Genomic DNA, 21,741 nt, shown 5'->3' with positions numbered 1-21,741 from the left:
CAACTCTGCAGGATAAACTACCAAAGTCACCCTAAATGCTTGTGTAGGTCAATGGTTTGAACTAGGGCAGGAGTTTTCAAATCTGGAGGACAAGAAATAATATATTTCCACGGGTTAGACTATAAATCAGTATTACAGTTTAATTTTATAAACTATTTCCTTGAATTAGAAAAATTTTGACTCTGTCGCTTAGTTTTAATATATTTTAATGTTATTAGGCTTTTAAATCGACACTACCTGGTACTGAACTGTTATTGTCAGACCTTTATTGTGGTATTCTTATCACTACATTAAATAGACAATAAAATTGTTTGCATAATAAAGACCTAGTTCATTGACCTCAGTCATGGGCCTCCCATGGTCCAAAGGACCCACTACCTACAATGTAGAACAGCACAGGGAATGAGGCCATCTTGTTCATAAATTCATTCAACTACATCACATGCCACCAAATGAGTTATTTGGCACAAGCTAAAAGGAAAAGCAAACAATTTTGGTTTTTATAAAATGCTGCTCTGAGAAAAAGAATGAGTTCTGTTACAGATATTTATAAATGTCCCTTTTTAATTTTAAATCCTAATATATAAGTAAATACTGTAAAATTCAGCCAACTACCCTTCTGATTGAACAATACCAGCTAATTTATTGTCATCATGATTTTTACATAGAAAATCTTTTTTAAAGCTAAGTTTCACAACGTATTTTCTAGATATTTCATCTGAAAATGAAAACTATAATTCTTCTTGGGATACTGGGAGCCACAATGTCAGCCCCAGTAAGTGATGTCATGATACAATTGAAATCATTGTGTGAAACCCATAACAAGTCTTCTTTTACCATTTCTGTTTTTTGGGTTTTTGTTTAGCTTATTCCACAGCGCGTTATGTCTGCAAGCAACAGCAATGAGATTAGTTTAAATACTTAAAACAATGTCCCCCAGTTTTTTTATTTCTTTGTTTTATAGAAACCCAGTGGGGAAGAGATAAAAAGCTTTCTGTTGATTTATCTTGCAATTCTACCCACTAGCTCTTTATATCCAAATGCATTTCCAATGTTTATGTTTGTTTTGTATACCAAGTTGTTTCTAGAATATTACTTTGCCTCCCTTGTTTGATTGCAAATTCTTTAAAAGCAGAGACAGATTCTTGTATACCTTTTTGTTCTAATAACACCTGATATGGTGTAAATAGGTGTTTAAGAGCATAAAATGACTAACTAAACCACTGGAATGGGCTAAAGTTGTGCAATCTCATATACAGCAGGGAAGAGGTAGTTAAATCCTAAACTCTAATCACTGTCATTTATTATAAGCTTAGTAAGAAAACATCTCACCTTTAACAGGAAATTATGATCAGCTAGCTCTGACTTGTGCTATATTTGTAGTAAATGTTCTTAATAGTTTTAGCATGTGTAGTAATCTTGTTTTCATATTATCTTTCCTTCTCTAGTTACTTCTGAATCTTAATAATGCTCAGCTTCAGCCACTACAGCTTCAGGTACCCCTACCTCAATAATTATTTCAAGAATACATTTCTACCACTCATTTCTTGTGGTACTTGGTACGAGAACAAAATGTTTTCTGATTCCATTTCTAAAATCTTAATTTTTAAAGTTATGAATTTGTCCTTTGTATTCTAAATACCATTTGTTTGAAGACTAAAGTAAAAACTATAATCGGGTGAACATTTATTTATTGAGAACTTGTTATATGCCAGGCACAAACTCTCATAACTATAAGATATTTAAATTAACCATTTTACACAAAGTCATACTCAGCTAAGTGGTAAAAAAAAAAAACCAAAATTTGAAACCAGTCTGGCAACTGCAAAAACTGTAGCCTTTATCCACCCCATTCTGCCCCATATGTCACATTATGGACACGGGGATTTAGCATTGTTCCTGCTGCTTGCATGGCTCACAATGTGCCAGGATCTGCCCTTTTTTATAATGGAGCAATGCAAATATAGAAATTGTTTACATTTTGTCTCCTTCTTGCTCAGGACTGATTTTAAATTCTTTTTGAAATGAAAAAGAAATGCTTCGTTCCTTTTGTGTCTTCCCAGGGTCCATTTAATCCATGGATTCCTCCTTTCCCTGGGATTCTACAACAGCAGCAGCAGGCTCAAATTCCAGGACTCTCCCGATTCTCTTTATCAACTCTCGACCGGTTTGCTGGACTGGTCCCAAATCAGATACCATTCCCAGGACGGGTCAGTTTTGCCCAAGAAACCCAGGCAGGACAGCTGGACCCCTCACAGCCTCAAACACCACTGAAGACCCAACAGGGCCCTAAAAATGTAAGTCGGGCCTCTTCCATCTTGTTACTCAGAAAAGAGATAATGCACATGGAATGTGAAAAAGAATATGAACCAGCTTTGAAATAAGACAGGAGTTATTGAGCAAGAATTCTTTCTCATAATATGTTTCTACCATCACTGAAAGTAATTCCTTATCTTTCTGATTTCTGACATAAAAAGTGCTATTTAAGTCAGCAGTCTAGGATCACGGTCACAAATCAAAAGTGTTGAAACATGTCTTGGAAAGGATAACTAAGCAAATTTCATCTTTAAAAAAAGGGCAATTTGCATTAATGATGGTACACACAATAGATGACCTTTTGTTGTCATAGAAGTCTGCTAATACAAATTATACATTTATATGGTTAGGTCTAAAGAAAACAGCTCTGGAATTTTAAATTAAGAAGTCAAGTATAACTTTTTTATAATTCCTTTTTTGACAGGTTATGCCCTCTGTGTTCTCCTTCAAAATGCCTCATGAGCAAGGACAGGTAAATGAAAGGAATACCATCACTCCTATACAGAGATGGCTGTATACCCTGTCCATTGAATGCTTTCTTCTATATTTGTAGCTCTGATTCCTATAGCAGGGCTACAAACACGTACAGTGCTATCACAATCTAGATACCACCACTGCTGGGCTGGTAACAGTTTGTTAATATTAGGCTCACTTAAGAGCTCCAAAAGAAAGACCAGCTGAGACTCTTCAGGACCCCTGAGTTTCCAGGACATTACTGTGTTGGGAATTAAAGAGCTCACTAAGCCTTAGGTTGTGTCCTCTCTGCACCTAGAATGCTGGCATTTGGTAACAACTCTGGAGAGATACCATGGGCTGACTTTGTCCAACCCTAAATTTTGGTTCAGAGAAAGATGCATTAATCTGATAAAATACCATATGATATAGAGAGAGTTTTTCTGAGTTATGCTCAAAATATTTCCAGGTTGTTGTATATTTTCAATTTAACTCCAATATTACAGTCAAATGGTGGTGATTTCCATTAAATAACAGAATCTTTAAAAAATGAATGCAAACTAGTAGAATCGTTAAAGTAATATAGAAAACCCTCTTAATGTTTGGCTAGTTAATTTTATAATATCCTGGGCTCAAAGAAACAGGGATATGGATAAATTATATTATTCACCAGCAGAATATTGACCATTTTGTAAAACATTACACCACTTGGCTTTAGTGTAATCATAATTATGTAATTTTGTCCACCCCTAAGCAAAAGTTACCTCTAGACATTATCTCATTCTATGCCACAGCATTTAGAGAGTTAGATACCTGACAAGTGGAATTACTTCATTTTAAGGATCAAGAAACTAAGTCTATGAGATTAAGTTCCCAATCCTAATGAAAATAAATAGCTGAGTTAGAATATAATTCTTCACCCTTCCTTTAACCACCTAACCAGTGGCTCTCCAACCTGGCTTTGCATTAGAACCTCTGGTGATGATTTTGAAAATTACAAATGCCCGGACCCTGCCCCACACCTAATGAATCAAAACCCCATGAGTAGATCAAAACTGATTATCTGTTAAAATGTTCAGTTAGTGTTTTTGATTCTTAGCCAGGGTGAAGAACCACTGTACAAAATATACCTCTTCTCAAACCACAGTTATCATTTTTTTTAGCTCTTATATCCAATAAGGTCTCATTTAATTATACAAGGAAAGAAAATAGCACACAAAACCCCATGTACGTACAATGATCCTCATTTTCGATAAACACATATGCATATACAGACATAAGTGCAAGCCAATACATGATAATGTGGGTGGTGAAATTGCAGGTGATTTTATTTGTTCCTTGTCTATTTCTGGATTTTTTAAGTATTCTACAATACTTATGGACTGTTTTAAGAAAATGGCAACTATTAAAGGAAATGCGTTCCTGAGAATTCATTCATGATGGTAGAATTTCTAATACCATGTTCTGCAGAATATATACAGTCTCAAAAAACTGGATGGAAAATGCTGCACAGGCTGTCTTCTTAGATATTTGCAAAGTAATTTATACATAAAGTCCAAGGTGCCCTTTTTAAAAAGCCTGTTATTAGTTGAAGTCACTACTTCCTAATGTGTCTGACCAAGCAACCTTGAAACAAAGTCCAGTGTCACTTGCAATACAAGTTTACTCTATAGTTTGGGAAGGACTGCTTTATGTGTTCTTTCATTCATAAAATTGCTAAATACAAATCAGCTTTAATATAATATTGATATTAGAGGGTTTTTTTTTTTTTAAGTCTTGCACTAAAGAAAGCTCTTCTGTACTTTTCTGTTTACAAATAGATGCCTCTGTAGTACCCAGTTTACGTGCTCCTACCCTGGGAACAGCCTCAACAAACAGTCGCACAGTCACCTCTGCAAACCGGACATCTGCTGTTTGAGGAGCAGGTACCACAAGTGTTTGATTTTAGTTTGACTAGTTCCACCTGAGAATAAAGAAGATAAGGTAAATTTTCAGAGAAGAGAATATCTGATTATACTTAGTGCAAAAACTCAACAGCTTGAACTGGTGGTCATAAAAGGATACAGTGCTTTCTTTTAACATGTCACTAATTTGGAAATATACTCCAAGGCTGAATTTTGAAAGAATAAATGGACTTCAGTCGAATCAGAGGCCAAAATCTGAATCATATTGGAAAATGAAGTTTTCTAACTTTTAAAAATCTACCAGCATCCCTTTTCTCATATACATGTGGTTATTATTTTTTTAGATAGCTACCATGATAAAAGGCACTTATGATCACCAGATCTTGAGGTAAAATTAGGTAACATTATTTTGAGTTTTGTGGACCTGCAATAAATTGGTAGAATTCTAATATAAATTCAGGTGTCTCATATATAACTAGATTTTAATTAGAATGGAAATTAGGTTTTTTTTAAATTTATCATCACTTAAAACTTGCCTAACCAATTACAGAAAACTGAAAATTATGCTTTAAATGACTGGTAGTAGTACTTCCAACGAAGTCACATTAATTTAAAGAGAAAGGGAGAGTTTTAACCTAGAAATCATATGGTGGTAAAAGGATGCTTGGTAATTTAACAATAATTTTTACCACCTAGAACATATAAACTTTCAAAAAATTCTTTACTATAGTATAAGATAGATATACATATATATATATTTCAGTAATCATTTACCACTACATTATGACGAAAATCATCAGAGCAAACCTAATGCATTTTTCTAAATTCTGACAGATGTCATTCTATACTGAATTTGGATATATTCCACAACAAGCAGAACCTGTAAGTAAATGTATACCTTTCACTAAAAAAAAAAAAAAAAAAAGAACTAACTTTTGAAACTACTTGCTTCACAAACTATTAAATCTATCAGAGCGCTTTAGCCAAAAACCACCAGGAACACACCCTTAGTTGGACAAAATTGGATTTATCCACTCGTAACAGGGGAGAACACACCATGGAGAACTGTGGGGTGTCTTAACAGGAAGGTATTGGAATGCCTTCTTACAGGGTCTGGCCTTGTGTCAGGTGAGTTTGGGGAGAGTTAAAGGAGTGATGGTTCACCTTGGATTGGGTGTTCTCAAGTAGTGGGGGTAGTTCTGTGATTGGGTAACTTTCCAATTCTTACCTAGAAGGTAAGAACAATGGAGAGAGGCAAAGGCTGTGACTGATAAAGAAACAGGAATTATTCAGATTAGCCAGGACCTAAGGATGCCTGGTATTTCATGCCTTGCACAGGGACCTTGCTTTGGACAAGATTACAAAGTGGTGTTGTTTTGATTGTACTTCATCATGTTCAGAGGCGACCTTGTCTGATGTTGGTGTTCTGTAGGATTGTTAATGTACAACAGGAGAACACGAAGGTCCAGAATAGAATGTCAGGACAGCTCCTGAAAACACTGCAGCAGAGCTATTGTGTCAGTCCATTTTCTCAGTGTCAGGAGCTGCTTTTCTCTTTCTCAAATCTAAATTATTTTGTTCGTCTTTAAGAAACGAATTGAAGAAGTTGGGAAGGGTTTAACTGCCTTGGGTGCAAAACAACATATTTTATCGATTAATAATTTAGACTTTTTTAAACTTGGCAATTTTTCAGGTTATGCTGAGAGGACAGCAGCAACCAGCCTTTGATCCCTTCCTAGGCACAGCTCCTGAAATTGCTGTGATGGTAAGTTTCCTTACCACGCTCTGCTAGCTACTGTAAATCAGCAACTGACAACCTACAGGTCCCTGCAGTACTGTTCATTTTAATGAAAATGTTATTATTCCACACAATAATTACTCCTTTCCCCTGTAATCTTTTTCCAAGCAAGATTCAATTCACTCAGTTCATCAAATATTTATTGAGGGTTACTATATGCCAGATACTCTCCTTGGGTACACTCATTTAAAGTCAGGTATTAAGACACATCCATGTTTGCTGGCATATATTCATAGTCTTTCTAAAGGATAGATTATAATCTAGAAAATTAATAAAGGTATTTACTTCTCAAATAAAATCCTTGCTTTGCATCTCAATACTATTACTTTATATTCTTCCCAATTTTGACCTTGCCCTTGAACCTGTAACCACTTTTTTTTTGTCACCCTTATAGCCAGCAGGAGGAGTGTCACCATATTTACAAAAAGAAATGATAAATTTTAAGCACGCCAATGAAGGAATTTTCATTCCTTCAACTTCACAAAAACCCAGCACAACAAATTTTTTTACTTCTGCTATGGACCCAACTACTACCCCAGAACTCATGGAGAAGAAGGTAGAGTAATCAAAGATTCATTTTATGTAAGAAATTGATGTCTAATAGAAAGTATAAAGTTAGTGCTTAATTTATAGGACTTAGTCATGGAAATAATGACAGTTAAGATATAGTAGAATATATGGTCTTAACCTTGAATAGGAAGACCAATAATTGCTTATGGATAATCAATTAATCAGAATATAATTTAATTTTGATTTAATAACAGCTTCTTATGCATATCCTTTTTTGACTAGGCCAAGACCAGTAGCCTAAAGGAATGTTGTCCTAATCATTCAGAGTTTGGGGTAGGTATTTGCCAAGAGACATGCCTTAAGTACCATGACATGTTGTAAATTAAAAGAAAAAAATTGTAAGGAGAACTAATGAAAAGGTGTACAACAAAATTAAAAAAAAACAAGTTAGTGCTTATATATTCCTACAAAGCTAATAATAATTAAGAGACTTTAGCAATTTTTTAAAAATCAAAATAAATTTTTGAGGATCATGTCTGCCTATGCCATAAACTTGGCATAAACTCTGAAAACACAAATAGTAAATATACTAGGTCCATGTAAAAGACATTGTACAGATACTATATACAAAGTCAGTTCTCCCAAATCACCACTTCACTTTGCAAGCCAAAAATTGTAATAATGCCAATACATCTGTATTAGTTTGGAATGAAATAAAGTCTCAAAGTGATAAAAAATTTGTACAATCACATGGAAATTTAAAATTCCATGATTTTTATATTAAATATAACTTTAATTAATTACCTGTCCTAATGGGCTTGTTTGGCTATGAGGGTAGTGGGTGTTTGATAGAAGGGCAGGTTGGGATGATTCCAAGAAGTAAAAAATACACACTAAAAAGCAAACCAAAAAAAAAATTAAAAAAAAAAAAAGCAAACAATTTGGCCTGAAATGGAAAAGTAAAAGGCAAAGATTTTTGACGTATTTGACGTATTTGTATTTGTACGTATTTGTATATGTATTTGTATGTAGATGTGTATTGATGTGTGTGAAACTATGTGTATGAAAAGGAAAATGAATGAATGAGTGAATGGATGAGTAAATAAATGAACGAACATGTATTAGGTGGTTTCAAGCAAATTTGGTTAATATTTTACTTTAAAGTTCATCACAATTCCTAGAATCATATCTTTTTCCAGTACTTAGTAATGTTATGACTCTGGAATATGTTACTTACCCTATAGAATAGTAACCCAATAATCACCTATTCTACCTTCATCTTATACATTGTCCTTTTTTCCCCTAAATTGGTGAGTTGAAAGTAATTCTGAGTAATTGACAGACCTCTTAATGTTGGACATGACATGGGGAGTCAAACAACGAGATATCTGTTCAAACGCACGTTCGGCACTTAGAAACATGGTAATTCATGCTGAATGTTTAGAAAACATTCTGGAACATAGCAAGTATTCCACTTCTCTTTTTAAGGAGGAGGAGAAAGGGGATGGTCAGAGACTAAAGAAGAGAAATGAGCACAACATAGCTCTTCTATTTGAAGGTACAGTGAAGAGAAGCAGAACTCAGGGAAAACCACAAAGCTCAAAGCATCATGCTATAATCGTCAAGAACTTGGCAGTATTAGGGGTTACAATAATAAATGCTTTGAAAATTACACAAGTTATATAAACACAATATTAACATATAAAAGCATAAAATAGATAAGTTCTACATAAATAAAATAATGCAAAGATAAACATTGAGAAGTTCTTTCAAGAATAAATATTTTGATAAAAACATTAATATTAAGCTAAGCATGCCAAATTTATTTTTTTATTCTAGACAATATTAAAAGGACCTTATTACTCTGGATGGTTTTCAAAAATCCAGTTTAGTGACTCAGCTTAAAAAATTTCTGCATCTCAGACTGTTCAGGATCCAATCTGTTTCAGGAAGATGTTAAGTCTTGGTAAGGTATTCTTGAGCAACAACTATGTTTGAAAACATGAATACTATAATCACTATCAATGAAATATTCTATATTTTCAAACTACTTTATAGAAGAGCTTTAAACTCTATCATTTTTGTTACTAAGGTTAGGAAGACAAGAGTGTACAGTTAATGGAAACATCACCAGGACACATGCAAAGAACTATGTTTTATGTGTCTGTTTGTTTTAACCCTGGTATCCAAAACTCTCCAACCCAGGCCAGTGCAAGACAGGCAAAGCAGAAAAAGCAGTTCAATTTTGAACAGATCTAACCAGAAAAACTTTGTGTAGAATAATTTCTCTAGAATCAGCATTGCCTATAGTTGATAATCCACACTTTAGCCTCAAAACTTTCCCTACCAACCTTCTCCACTGGCTGCTTCCTATCTAAATATATTATAACAGCATTAGTTCAAGACTGACTACAGAGTAGGGGCAAGATGGCGGAAGAGTAAGACGCGGAGATCACCTTCCTTCCCACAGATACAGTAGAAATACATCTACACGTGGAACTGCTCCTACAGAACACCCACTGAACGCTGGCAGAAGACGTCAGACCTCCCAAAAGGCAAGAAAATCCCCACGTACCTGGGTAGGGTAAAAGAAAAAAGAAATAACAGAGACAAAAGAATAGGGACGGGCCTGTGCCAGTGGGAGGGAGCCGTGAAGGAGGAAAGGTTTCCAGGCACTAGGAAGCCCCTTTGCGGGCAGAGACTGCGGGTGGCAGAGGGGGGAAGCTTCGGAGCCGCGGAGGAGAGCGCAGCCACAGGGGTGCGGAGGGCAAAGCGGAGAGATTCCCGCACGGAGGCTCGGCGCCAACCAGCACTCACCAGCCCGAGAGGCTTGTCTGCTCACCCGCCGGGGCGGGCGGGGGCTGGGAGCTGAGGCTCAGGCTTTGGTGCTAGCCGGGAGGGAGTCCGGGAAAAAGTCTGCAGCTGCCGAAGAGGCAAGAGACTTTGTCTTGCCTCTTTGTTTCGCGGCGCACAAGGAGAGGGGATTCAGAGCGCTGCCTAAACGAAATCCAGAGACGGGTGCGAGCCGCGGCTATCAGTGCGGATCCCACAGCAACAGGGGCGCAGAGGGAAAAATGGAGAGATTCCCGCACAGAGGCTCAGCGCCGAGCAGCGCTCACCAGCCCGAGAGGCTTGTCTGCTCACCCGCTGGGGCAGGCGGGGCTGGGAGCTGAGGCGCGGGCTTCGGTCGGATCGCAGGGAGAGGACTGGGGTTGGCGGCGTGAACACAGCCTGAAGGGGTTGGCGTGCTGCGGCGAGCCAGGAGGGAGCCGGAGAGGAGGTCTGCAGCCACCGAAGAGGCAAGAGACTTTTTCTTGCCTCATTGTTTCGCAGCGCGCAAGGAGAGGGGATTCAGAGAGCCACCTAGACGAACTCCAGAGGCGGGCGTGAACCGCGGCCATCAGCACGGACCACAGAGACTGGTAGGAAACGCTAAGGCTGCTGCTGCCGCCACCAAGAAGCCTGTGTGCAAGCACAGGTCACTCTCCACACTGCCCCTCCCGGGAGCCGGTGCAGCTTGCCACTGCCAGGCTCCCGTGATCCGGGGACAACTTCCCCAGGAGAACACATGGCGCACCTCAGGCTGCTGCAACGTCACGACGCCTCTGACGCCGCAGGCTCGCCCCGCCTCCTCCGTACTGCTCCCTCCCCCGGCCTGAGTGAGCCAGAGCCCCTGAAGCAGCTGCTCCTTTAACCCCGTTATGTCTGGGCGGGGAACGGACGCCCTCAGGAGACGTACATGCAGAGGCGGGTCCAAATCCAAAGCTGAACGCTGGGAGCTGTACGAACAAAGAAGAGAAAGGGAAATCTCCCCCAGCAGCCACAGAAGCAGTGGATTAAAGCTCCACAAACAACTTGATGTGCCTGCATCTGTTGAATACCTGAATAGACAACGAATCATCCCAAATTCAAAAGGTGGACTTTAGGAGCAGGATATATTAATTTCCCCTTTTCCTTTTTTTGTGAGTGTATATGTGTATGCTTCTGGGTGAGATTTTGTCTGTATAGCTTTGCTTTCACCATCAGTCCTAGGGTTAGGTCCGTCCATTTTTTTTTTTTTACTTAAAAAAAAATTTTTTTTTTCCTAATATATGTTTTCTTAATAATTTTTTCCGTATTTTCTATTTTTAGAAATTAAAAAATGTTTTAATAAGTTTTTTCATATTTTTTATTTTAAAAAATTAAAAATTTTTTTCTTAATAAATTTTTTTCTTAAAAATTTTTTTCTTATTTTTTACTATAAAAAATTAATAAATCTATTTTTAAAAATTAAAAAAAAATTTTTTCTGAATACATTTACTCTTAATAATTTTTTTTCTTATTTTTTATTATAATAGCTTTATTTTATTTTATTTTATCCTCTTTTTTTCTTTCTATTTTTTTCTCCCTTATATTCTGAGCTGTGTGGATGAAAGGCTCTTGGTGCTCCAGCCAGGCATCAGGGCTGTGCCTCTGAGGTGGGAGAGCCAACTTCAGGACACTGGTCCACAAGAGACCTCCCAGCTCCACGTAATACCAAACGGCAAAAATCTCTCAGAGATCTCCATCTCAACATCAAGACCCAGCTTCACTCAACGACCAGCAAGCTACAGGGCTGGACACCCTATGCCAAACAACTAGCAAGACAGGAACACAGCCCCATCCATTAGCAGGGAGGCTGCCTAAAATCATAAGGCCACAGACACCCCAAAACACACCACCAGACGTGGACGTGCCCACCAGAAAGACAAGATTCAACCTCATCCACCAGAACACAGGCAATAGTCCCCTCCACCAGGAAGCCTACACAACCCACTGAACCAACCTTACCCACTGGGGACAGATACCAAAAACAACGGGAACTACGAACCTGCAGCCTGTGATAAGGAGACCCCAAACACAGTAAGATAAGCAAAATGAGACGACAGAAAAACACACAGCAGATGAAGGAACAGGGTCAAAACACACCAGACCTAACAAATGAAGAGGAAATAGGTAGTCTACCTGAAAAAGAATTCAGAATAATGATAGTAAGGATGATCCAAAATCTTGGAAATAGAATAGACAAAATGCAAGAAACATTTAACAAGGACGTAGAAGAACTAAAGAGGAACCAAGCAACGATGAAAAACACAATAAATGAAATTAAAAATACTCTAGATGGGATCAATAGCAGAATAACTGAGGCAGAAGAAAGGATAAGTGACCTGGAAGATAAAATGGTGGAAATAACTACTGCAGAGCAGGATAAAGAAAAAAGAATGAAAAGAACTGAGGACAGTCTCAGAGACCTCTGGGACAACATTAAACGCACCAACATTCGAATTATAGGGGTCCCAGAAGAAGAAGAGAAAAAGAAAGGGACTGAGAAAATATTTGAAGAGATTATAGTTGAAAACTTCCCTAATATGGGAAAGGAAATAGTTAATCAAGTCCAGGAAGCACAGAGAGTCCCATACAGGATAAACCCAAGGAGAAACACGCCAAGACACATATTAATCAAACTGTCAAAAATTAAATATAAAGAAAACATATTAAAAGCAGCAAGGGAAAAACAACAAATAACACACAAGGGAATCCCCATAAGGTTAACATCTGATCTTTCAGCAGAAACTCTGCAAGCCAGAAGGGAGTGGCAGGATATACTTAAAGTGATGAAGGAGAAAAACCTACAACCAAGATTACTCTACCCAGCAAGGATCTCATTCAGATGTGATGGAGAAATTAAAACCTTTACAGACAAGCAAAAGCTGAGAGAGTTCAGCACCACCAAACCAGCTTTACAACAAATGCTAAAGGAACTTCTCTAGGCAAGAAACACAAGAGAAGGAAAACACCTACAATAACAAACCCAAAACATTTAAGAAAATGGGAATAGGAACATACATATCGATAATTACCTTGAATGTAAATGGATTAAATGCTCCCACCAAAAGACACAGACTGGCTGAATGGATACAAAAACAAGACCCATATATATGCTGTCTACAAGAGACCCACTTCAGACCTAGAGACACATACAGACTGAAAGTGAGGGGATGGAAAAAGATATTCCATGCAAATGGAAATCAAAAGAAAGCTGGAGTAGCAATTCTCATATCAGACAAAATAGACTTTAAAATAAAGAATATTATAAGAGACAAAGAAGGACACTATATAATGATCAAGGGATCGATCCAAGAGGAAGGTATAACAATTGTAAATATTTATGCACCCAACATAGGAGCACCTCAATACATAAGGCAAATACTAACAGCCATAAAAGGGGAAATTGACAGCAACACAATCATAGTAGGGGACTTTAATACCCCACTTTCACCAATGGACAGATCATCCAAAATGAAAATAAATAAGGAAACACAAGCTTTAAATGATACATTAAACAAGATGGACTTAATTGATATTTATAGGACATTCCACCCAAAAACAACAGAATACACATTTTTCTCAAGTGCGCATGGAACATTCTCCAGGATAGATCATATCTTGGGTCACAAATCAAGCCTTGGTAAATTTAAGAAAATTGAAATCGTATCAAGTATCTTTTCCGACCACAACGCTATGAGACTAGATATCAATTACAGGAAAAGATCTGTAAAAAATACAAACACATGGAGGCTACACAATACACTACTTAATAACGAAGTGATCACTGAAGAAATCAAAGGGGAAATCAAAAAATACCCAGAAACAAATGACAATGGAGATACGACGACCCAAAACCTATGGGACGCAGCAAAAGCAGTGCTAAGAGGGAAGTTTATAGCAATACAAGCCTACCTCAAGAAACAGGAAACATCTCGAATAAACAACCTAACCTTGCACCTAAAGCAATTAGAGAAAGAAGAACAAAAAAACCCCAAAGCTAGCAGAAGGAAAGAAATCATAAAGATCAGGTCAGAAATAAATGAAAAAGAAATGAAGGAAACAATAGCAAAAATCAATAAAACTAAAAGCTGGTTCTTTGAGAAGATAAACAAAATTGATAAACCATTAGCCAGACTCATCAAGAGAAAAAGGGAGAAGACTCAAATCAATAGAATTAGAAATGAAAAAGAAGTAACCACTGACACTGCAGAAATACAAAAGATCATGAGAGATTACTACAAGCAACTCTACGCCAATAAAATGGACAACCTGGAAGAAATGGACAGATTCTTAGAAATACACAAACTGCTGAGACTGAACCAGGAAGAAATAGAAAATATGAACAGACCAATCACAAGCACTGAAATGGAAACTGTGATTAAAAACCTTCCAACAAACAAAAGCCCAGGACCAGATGGCTTCACAGGTGAATTCTATCAAACATTTAGAGACGAGCTAACACCTATCCTTCTCAAACTCTTCCAAAATATTGCAGAGGGAGGAACACTCCCAAACTCATTCTACGAGGCCACCATCACCCTGATACCAAAACCAGACAAAGATGTCACAAAGAAAGAAAACTACAGGCCAATATCACTGATGAATATAGATGCAAAAATCCTCAACAAAATACTAGCAAACAGAATCCAAGAGCACATTAAAAGGATCATACACCATGATCAAGTGGGGTTTATCCCAGGAATGCAAGGATTCTTCAATATACGTAAATCAATCAATGTGATACACCATATTAACAAATTGAAGGAGAAAAACCATATGATCATCTCAATAGATGCAGAGAAAGCTTTCGACAAAATTCAACACCCATTTATGATAAAAGCCCTGCAGAAAGTAGGCATAGAGGGAACTTTCCTCAACATAATAAAGGCCATATATGACAAACCCACAGCCAACATTGTCCTCAATGGTGAAAAACTGAAACCATTTCCACTAAGATCAGGAACAAGACAAGGTTGCCCACTCTCACCACTATTATTCAACATAGTTTTGGAAGTGTTAGCCACAGCAATCAGAGAAGACAAAGAAATAAAAGGAATCCAAATCGGAAAAGAAGAAGTAAAGCTGTCACTGTTTGCAGATGACATGATACTATACATACAGAATCCTAAAGATGCTACCAGAAAACTCCTAGAGCTAACCAATGAATTTGGTAAAGTAGCAGGATACAAAATTAATGCACAGAAATCTCTTGCATTTCTATACACTAATGACAAAAAATCTGAAAGTGAAATTAAGAAAACACTCCCGTTTACCACTGCAACAAAAAGAATAAAATATCTAGGAATAAACCTACCTAAGGAGACAAAAGACCTGTATGCAGAAAATTATAAGACACTGATGAAAGAAATTAAAGATGATACAAATAGATGGAAAGATATACCATGTTCCTGGATTGGAAGAATCAACATTGTGAAAATGACTCTACTACCCAAAGCAATCTACAGATTCAATGCAATCCCTATCAAACTACCACTGGCATTTTTCACAGAACTAGAACAAAAAATTTCACAATTTGTATGGAAACACAAAAGACCCCGAATAGCCAAAGCAATCTTGAGAACAAAAAATGGAGCTGGGGGAATCAGGCTCCCTGACTTCAGACTATATTACAAAGCTACAATAATCAAGACAGTTTGGTACTGGCACAAAAACAGAAATATTGATCAATGGAACAGGATAGAAAGCCCAGAGATAAACCCACGCACATATGGTCACCTTATCTTTGATAAAGGAGGCAAGCATATACAGTGGAGAAAAGACAGCCTCTTCAATAAGTGGTGCTGGGAAAATTGGACAGATACATGTAAAAGTATGAAATTAGAACACTCCCTGACACCATGCACAAAAATAAACTCAAAATGGATTAAAGACCTAAGTGTAAGACCAGACACTATCAAACTCTTAGAGGAAAACATAGGCAGAACACTCTATGACATACATCACAGCAAGATTCTTTTTGACCCAGCTCCCAGAGAAATGGAAATAAGAACACAAATAAACAAATGGGACCTAATGAAACTTAAAAGCTTTTGCACAGCAAAGGAAACCATAAACAAGACCAAAAGACAACCCTCAGAATGGGAGAAAATATTTGCAAATGAAGCAACTGACAAAGGATTAATCTCCAAGATTTACAAGCAGCTCATGCAGCTCAATAACAAAAAAACGAACAACCCAATCCAAAAATGGGCAGAAGACCTAAATAGACATTTCTCCAAAGAAGATATACAGATGGCCTACAGACACATGAAAGAATGCTCAACATCATTAATCATTAGAGAAATGCAAATCAAAACTACAATGAGATATCATCTCACACCGGTCAGAATGGCCATCATCAAAAAATCTAGAAACAATAAATGCTGGAGAGGGTGTGGAGGAAAGGGAACTCTCTTGCACTGTTGGTGGGAATGTAAATTGATACAGCCACTATGGAGAACAGTATGGAGGTTCCTTAAAAAACTACAAATAGAACTACCATACGATCCAGCAATCCCACTACTGGGCATATACCCTGAGAAAACCATAGGTCAAAAAGAGTCATGTACCAAAATGTTCATTGCAGCTCTATTTACAATAGCCAGGACATGGAAGCAACATAAATGTCCATCGACAGATGAATGGATAAAGAAGATGTGGCACATATATACAATGGAATATTACTCAGCCATAAAAAGAAATGAAATGGAGGTATTTGTAATGAGGTGGATGGAGTTAGAGTCTGTCATACAGAGTGAAGTAAGTCAGAAAGAGAAAAACAAATACAGTATGCTAACACATATATATGGAATCTAAGGGGAAAAAAAAAGGCCATGAAGAACCTAGTGGCAAGACGGGAATAAAGACACAGACCTACTAGAGAATGGACTTGAGGATATGGGGAGGGGGTGGGGTGAGATGTGACAGGGTGAGAGAGTGTCATGGACATGTATACGCTACCAAATGTAAAATAGATAGCTAGTGGGAAGCAGCTGCATAGCACAGGGAGATCAGCTCAGTGCTTTGTGACCGCCTGGAGGGGTGGGATGGGGAGGGTGGGAGGGAGGGAGATGCAGGAGGGAGGAGATGTGGGGACGTATTGTATATGTATGGCTGATTAACTTTGTTGTGAAGCAGAAGCTAACACACCACTGTAGGGCAATTATGCTTCAATAAAGATGTTTAAAAAAAAAAAAAAAAACTGAATGGCAAAAAAAAAAAAAAAAAAAAAAAGACTGACTACAGAACCCATATGTGTTCTCACCTCCAATACTGCTTACACAACCAATCCATCATCATAGTCTCATCATATTTTTAAATGTATAGTTTAAGTTTGATGAGTTTGATTTACATATACACATGTGCATACATATACATATATATGTATATACTTTGTAACCATCATCCCTATCAAGATGCAGAACATTTCCACCACTCCACCTTCCTTCTCTTTTCTGGTCAATCTAGTCTCCCCATTCTCATGCCAAGTTACCACTTTCAAAAATAAAATTTATATCACCATGTATTAATTTTGCTTGTTCTGGAACTTTATATAAATTAAATCATACACTATGTATTCTTTTGTTTGTTTGTTTGTTTTGTATGTTCAAATTGGTTTTTTTTTTAGTATAGTTTTTAGCACTTGTTATCATCGGTGGATTTGTTTTTTTGGTTTGGTTTCTCTCTCCTTTCTTTCTTTTTTTTTAATTAAAAAAAATTTTTTTATTACTTTATACACTTTGTATTCTTTTGTGGCAGCTTCTTTCACTCAGTATAATGCTTTTGTGATTCATTCACGTTACTGCTTAAAATTGTATGTTACATTATATGAATATACTACAGTTTATTTATTCTCCTATTGAAGAACATTTGGGTTGGGTTGTCCTTATTTACCATTAGGAATAACAATGCTATGAACATTCTTGGACGAGTCCTTTTGTAAACATATGTTTTCATTTCTCTTGAGCAAATACCACAAAGTGGATATAAATCATAGGGTAAGTTTATTATAAGTAACTGCTAAGTAGTTTCCAGTGTGGCTGTAATATTTTATACTCTGGTCAGCAATGTGTCACAATTCTAGTTCCTGCACCTTCTGGCCAACATTTAGAATTGTATTTTTAAATCATTTCCATGTGTTCCTCTTCTATCAAACATCCCTTCAAAATTAACCTTCACAAAGTTTGACCTCTACCCTCTCTTCTCTCTCTCAGAAACCACTGCATGAACATTTCTATTGTTGTGACTTTCATAAACATATATAATTTATCCCTGACTCCTAAATCTGTTCCTCAACCTAATATATTAAGTAGTTCAGTCTATATCTACTCTAATATATTACATATTTTGTAGCTTTAATTTGCATTTGCCTGATGACTAATAATATGTTGTTTTTCTATGCTTACTGACAATTAGTATATCTTTATTTTTGAATCAATTTTTCAATCATATTCTTATGATTGATTTGTAAGAGCTTTTTATGTATTCTGGATCACATACTTGGCCCAATAAATGTTATTGTGAATACTTTTTCCAGTCTGTAGCTTGTCTTTTCATTCATTTCTTAGCATGGTTTTTGAGGATTGGAATTTTTTTTTTTTTTTTTTTTGGCGCAGTTACATTTGTCAGTTTTTTGAAGGTTAGTGTCTTGTGTCCTAATAAAGAAGTCTTCACCTACCCCAAAGTAATGAATATATTATCCTATGTTTTCTTACAGAATTTTTAATGGTTTAGCTTTTACATTTAAATCTGTAGCCATTGATTTTTGTATAGAGTGTGAAGATAGGGGTCAAGGATAATTCTTTCCATAAAGATACCTAATCATTCCAGGATAATTTGTTTAAAAGGTTATACTTTCCTTACTGACTTGCCTTTGTATCTTTATTGAAAATCAATGGACTTTATGTATCTGCATCTATTTTTGACAATTTTATTCCATTTAACTGCTTTTCTGTCTTTGCATCAATACTAAACAGTCTTTATTACTATAACTTTATGTCTTTCACATTTCCAAATAAATTTTAGAGGTGGATTGTCAATTTCTACCCTGCTAAGTTTTAATGGATAGTGTTGAATCTCAAGATCAAACAGGAAATACTTGGCATCTTAACCATATTGAGTATTCCAGTTCATGAACATGGCATATACTTATTCAGGCAATAATAAGAAAGAATTTTTTGGCTTTACAATGCTTATATAAAAAGAGAAGAAATGTTTAGAATCAATGATCTAAGCCAGGGGTTGGCAAATTACAGGCTGAGGGTCAAATCTGGCCCATGTCTGTTTTTTTGTAAATAAAGTGTTATTAGAAAACAGCCATATCCATTCTTCGACATATTATCTATGGCTGCTTTCACCCTACAATGTATGAGTTGGGTAGTTGCAAGAGACTGTATGGATCACAAAGCCAAAAATATTTACTATCTGGCCCTTTCAAAAAAAAGGCCAGATAGTAAATTTATATTTTATATAAATATTTATATTTATCTCTGAAACATTCTGTGGTTCTCAGTATAGAGGTCTTGCAATATTTGTTAATTATTTTTCTAAATATTTTTATGTTTTTAAATTTTATTTTCTATTTTTAGCATATAGAAATGCAGTTGATTTTTTTTTTATAAAGCAGGTTCTTATTAGTCATCCATTTTATACACATCAGTGTACACATGTCAATTCCAATCTCCCAATTCATCACACCACCACCCCCACCCACCGCTGCTTTCCCCCCTTGGTGTCCATACATTTCTTCTCTACATCTGTGTCTCAATTTCTGCCCTGCAAACCGGTTCATCTGTACCATTTTTCTAGGTTCCACATATATGTGTTAATATGCTATATTTGTTTTTCTCTTTCTGATTTACTTCACTCTGTATGAGAGTCTCTAGATTCATCCACGTCTCAACAAATGACCTAATTTCGTTCCTTTTTATGGCAGAGTAATATTCCATTGTATATATGTACCACTTCTTCTTTATCCATTCGTCTGTCGATGGGCATTTAGGTTGCTTCCATGACCTGGCTATTGTAAATAGTGCTGCAATGAACATTGGGGTGCATGTGTCTTTTTGAATTATGGTTTTCTCTGGGTATATGCCCAGTCGTGGGATTTCTGGGTCATTTGGTAATTCTATTTTTAGTTTTTTAAGGAACCTCCATACTGTTCTCCATAGTGGCTGTATCAATTTACATTCCCACCAACAGTGCAAGAGGGTTCCCTTTTCTCCACACCCTCTCCGGCATTTGTTGTTTGTACATTTTCTGATGATGCCCATTCTAACTGGTGTGAGGTGATACCTCATTGTAGTTTTGGTTTGCATTTCTCTAATAATTAGTGATGTTGAGCAGCTTTTCATGTGCTTCTTGGCCATCTGTATGTCTTCTTTGGAGAAATGTCTATTTAGGTCTTCTGCCCATTTTTTGAATGGGTTGTTTGTTTTTTTAATATTGAGCAGCATGAGCTGCTTATATAGTTTGGAGATTAATCCTTTGTCTGTTGATTTGTTTGCAAATATTTTTTCCCATTCTGAGGGTTGTCTTTTCATCTTGTTTGTAGTTTCCTTCGCTTTGCAAAAGCTTTTAAGTTTTTTAGGTCCTATTTGTTTATTTTTGTTTTTATTTCCATTCCTCTAGGAGGTGGATCAAAAAAGATCTTGCTGTGATTTATGTCAAAGAGTGTTCTTCCTATGTTTTCCTCTAAGAGTTGCAGTTGATTTTTGTACATTGAGCTTGTATGCAGTGATCTTGCTAAATACATTTATCAGTTTCCACAGTTGCTTTGTAGGTTCCATATTATTTTCCACCAAAAATTTAAAAAAACAGGTTTTCTGGAAATAAAAATAATTTCACTTGTTTCTATTACTCTGTACGTTTTTAATTCTTCTTCTCACTTTGTTAGACTGACTAGGGTATCCAGTGTAATGGTGATTAGAAAGAATAAAAGTGGATATACTTGCATTGTTCCTGTTATTAGGAGGGAAGCATTCATTATTTCACAATTAAGTATGATGTCAGCTGTACATTTCCCATAAATTACCTTTAAGGATTGTGGAAATTCCCTTTTGGTGAGAATTCCTAGTTTGGTGAGAATTTTTATTATGAATGAGTGTTGACATTTGTTAAATGATTTCTCTGCATTTACTGAAATAAAAATATGAATTTTCCCTTTGGTTTGGTTAATGTAGTAAATTACATTGTTTCACTTTTCAATGTTCAATGAACCTTTCACTCCTGGGGAAAAAATGCTAATTTGTTATAATGTGGTATCTTTTAAAAATATTGCTGTATTTTATTCACTAATATCCATGAATGATTTTTGCATCTGTGTTTGTGAACACTATTAGTCGACAATTTTCTTTTCTTATAATGTCCCTGACAGTTTTATATGGGGGTTTGGTTTCATAAAATGAGTTGGGAAATGTTCTATTTATCTATATTTTAAGAGAGTTTGTGTATTACTGGTATTATTTCTTCTTTAAATGTTTGACAGACCTCACTGGTGAAACCATTTGAAACTAGAGCGTTCTTTGGGGGAATACTTTTCAATATAATTCAATTATTTTATTAAATAATATAGGATTGCCTCAATGCTTAATTTCTTATGGGGTTTTAGCAAGTATGTCTTTCAAACAACTTGTCTATTTCTCTAAGTTGTCAAATTAATAGGCATATAGATGTTAATAAGGCAACTTTATTTTCCTTTGAATGTCTGTCAAATCTGTAGTTATGGTCTCTTTCCGTAATCTCTACTTCCTCTCCTTTTTTAATTATCGATCTAGTTAGGAGTTCATCAGTCTGTATTAAATTAAAAAAAAAAAAGTTTTGACTTCATTGAATTTTTTGTTTGCTCAGTTTTTATTTTAATTGATTTTTGTTTCTTCTTATTTTCTTTATTCTATTTGCTTCTTAAGACAAACG

The 21,741-nt window shown here is 36.2% G+C and overlaps 1 protein-coding gene across 1 annotated transcript; it reads left to right on the top strand.

The window, feature by feature from the left end:
* Positions 1 to 887: 887 nt before the first annotated feature.
* ODAM (odontogenic, ameloblast associated) lies at positions 888 to 19,409 on the top strand. Its single transcript, XM_082391590.1, has 7 exons — positions 888 to 2,381; positions 2,741 to 2,788; positions 4,602 to 4,694; positions 5,508 to 5,555; positions 6,367 to 6,438; positions 6,866 to 9,397; positions 17,074 to 19,409. Exons 1-6 carry the CDS (start codon positions 2,025 to 2,027, stop codon positions 7,034 to 7,036), a joined length of 789 nt encoding a protein of 262 aa, XP_082247716.1. The 5' UTR covers positions 888 to 2,024; the 3' UTR covers positions 7,037 to 9,397; positions 17,074 to 19,409.
* The last annotated feature ends 2,332 nt before the right edge of the window (positions 19,410 to 21,741 follow it).

Source organism: Balaenoptera borealis (assembly GCF_965194805.1).
Source record: "Balaenoptera borealis genome assembly, chromosome: 4".
Lineage (NCBI taxonomy): Eukaryota > Metazoa > Chordata > Mammalia > Artiodactyla > Balaenopteridae > Balaenoptera > Balaenoptera borealis.
This window is presented reverse-complemented; position numbering and strand designations above follow the sequence as displayed.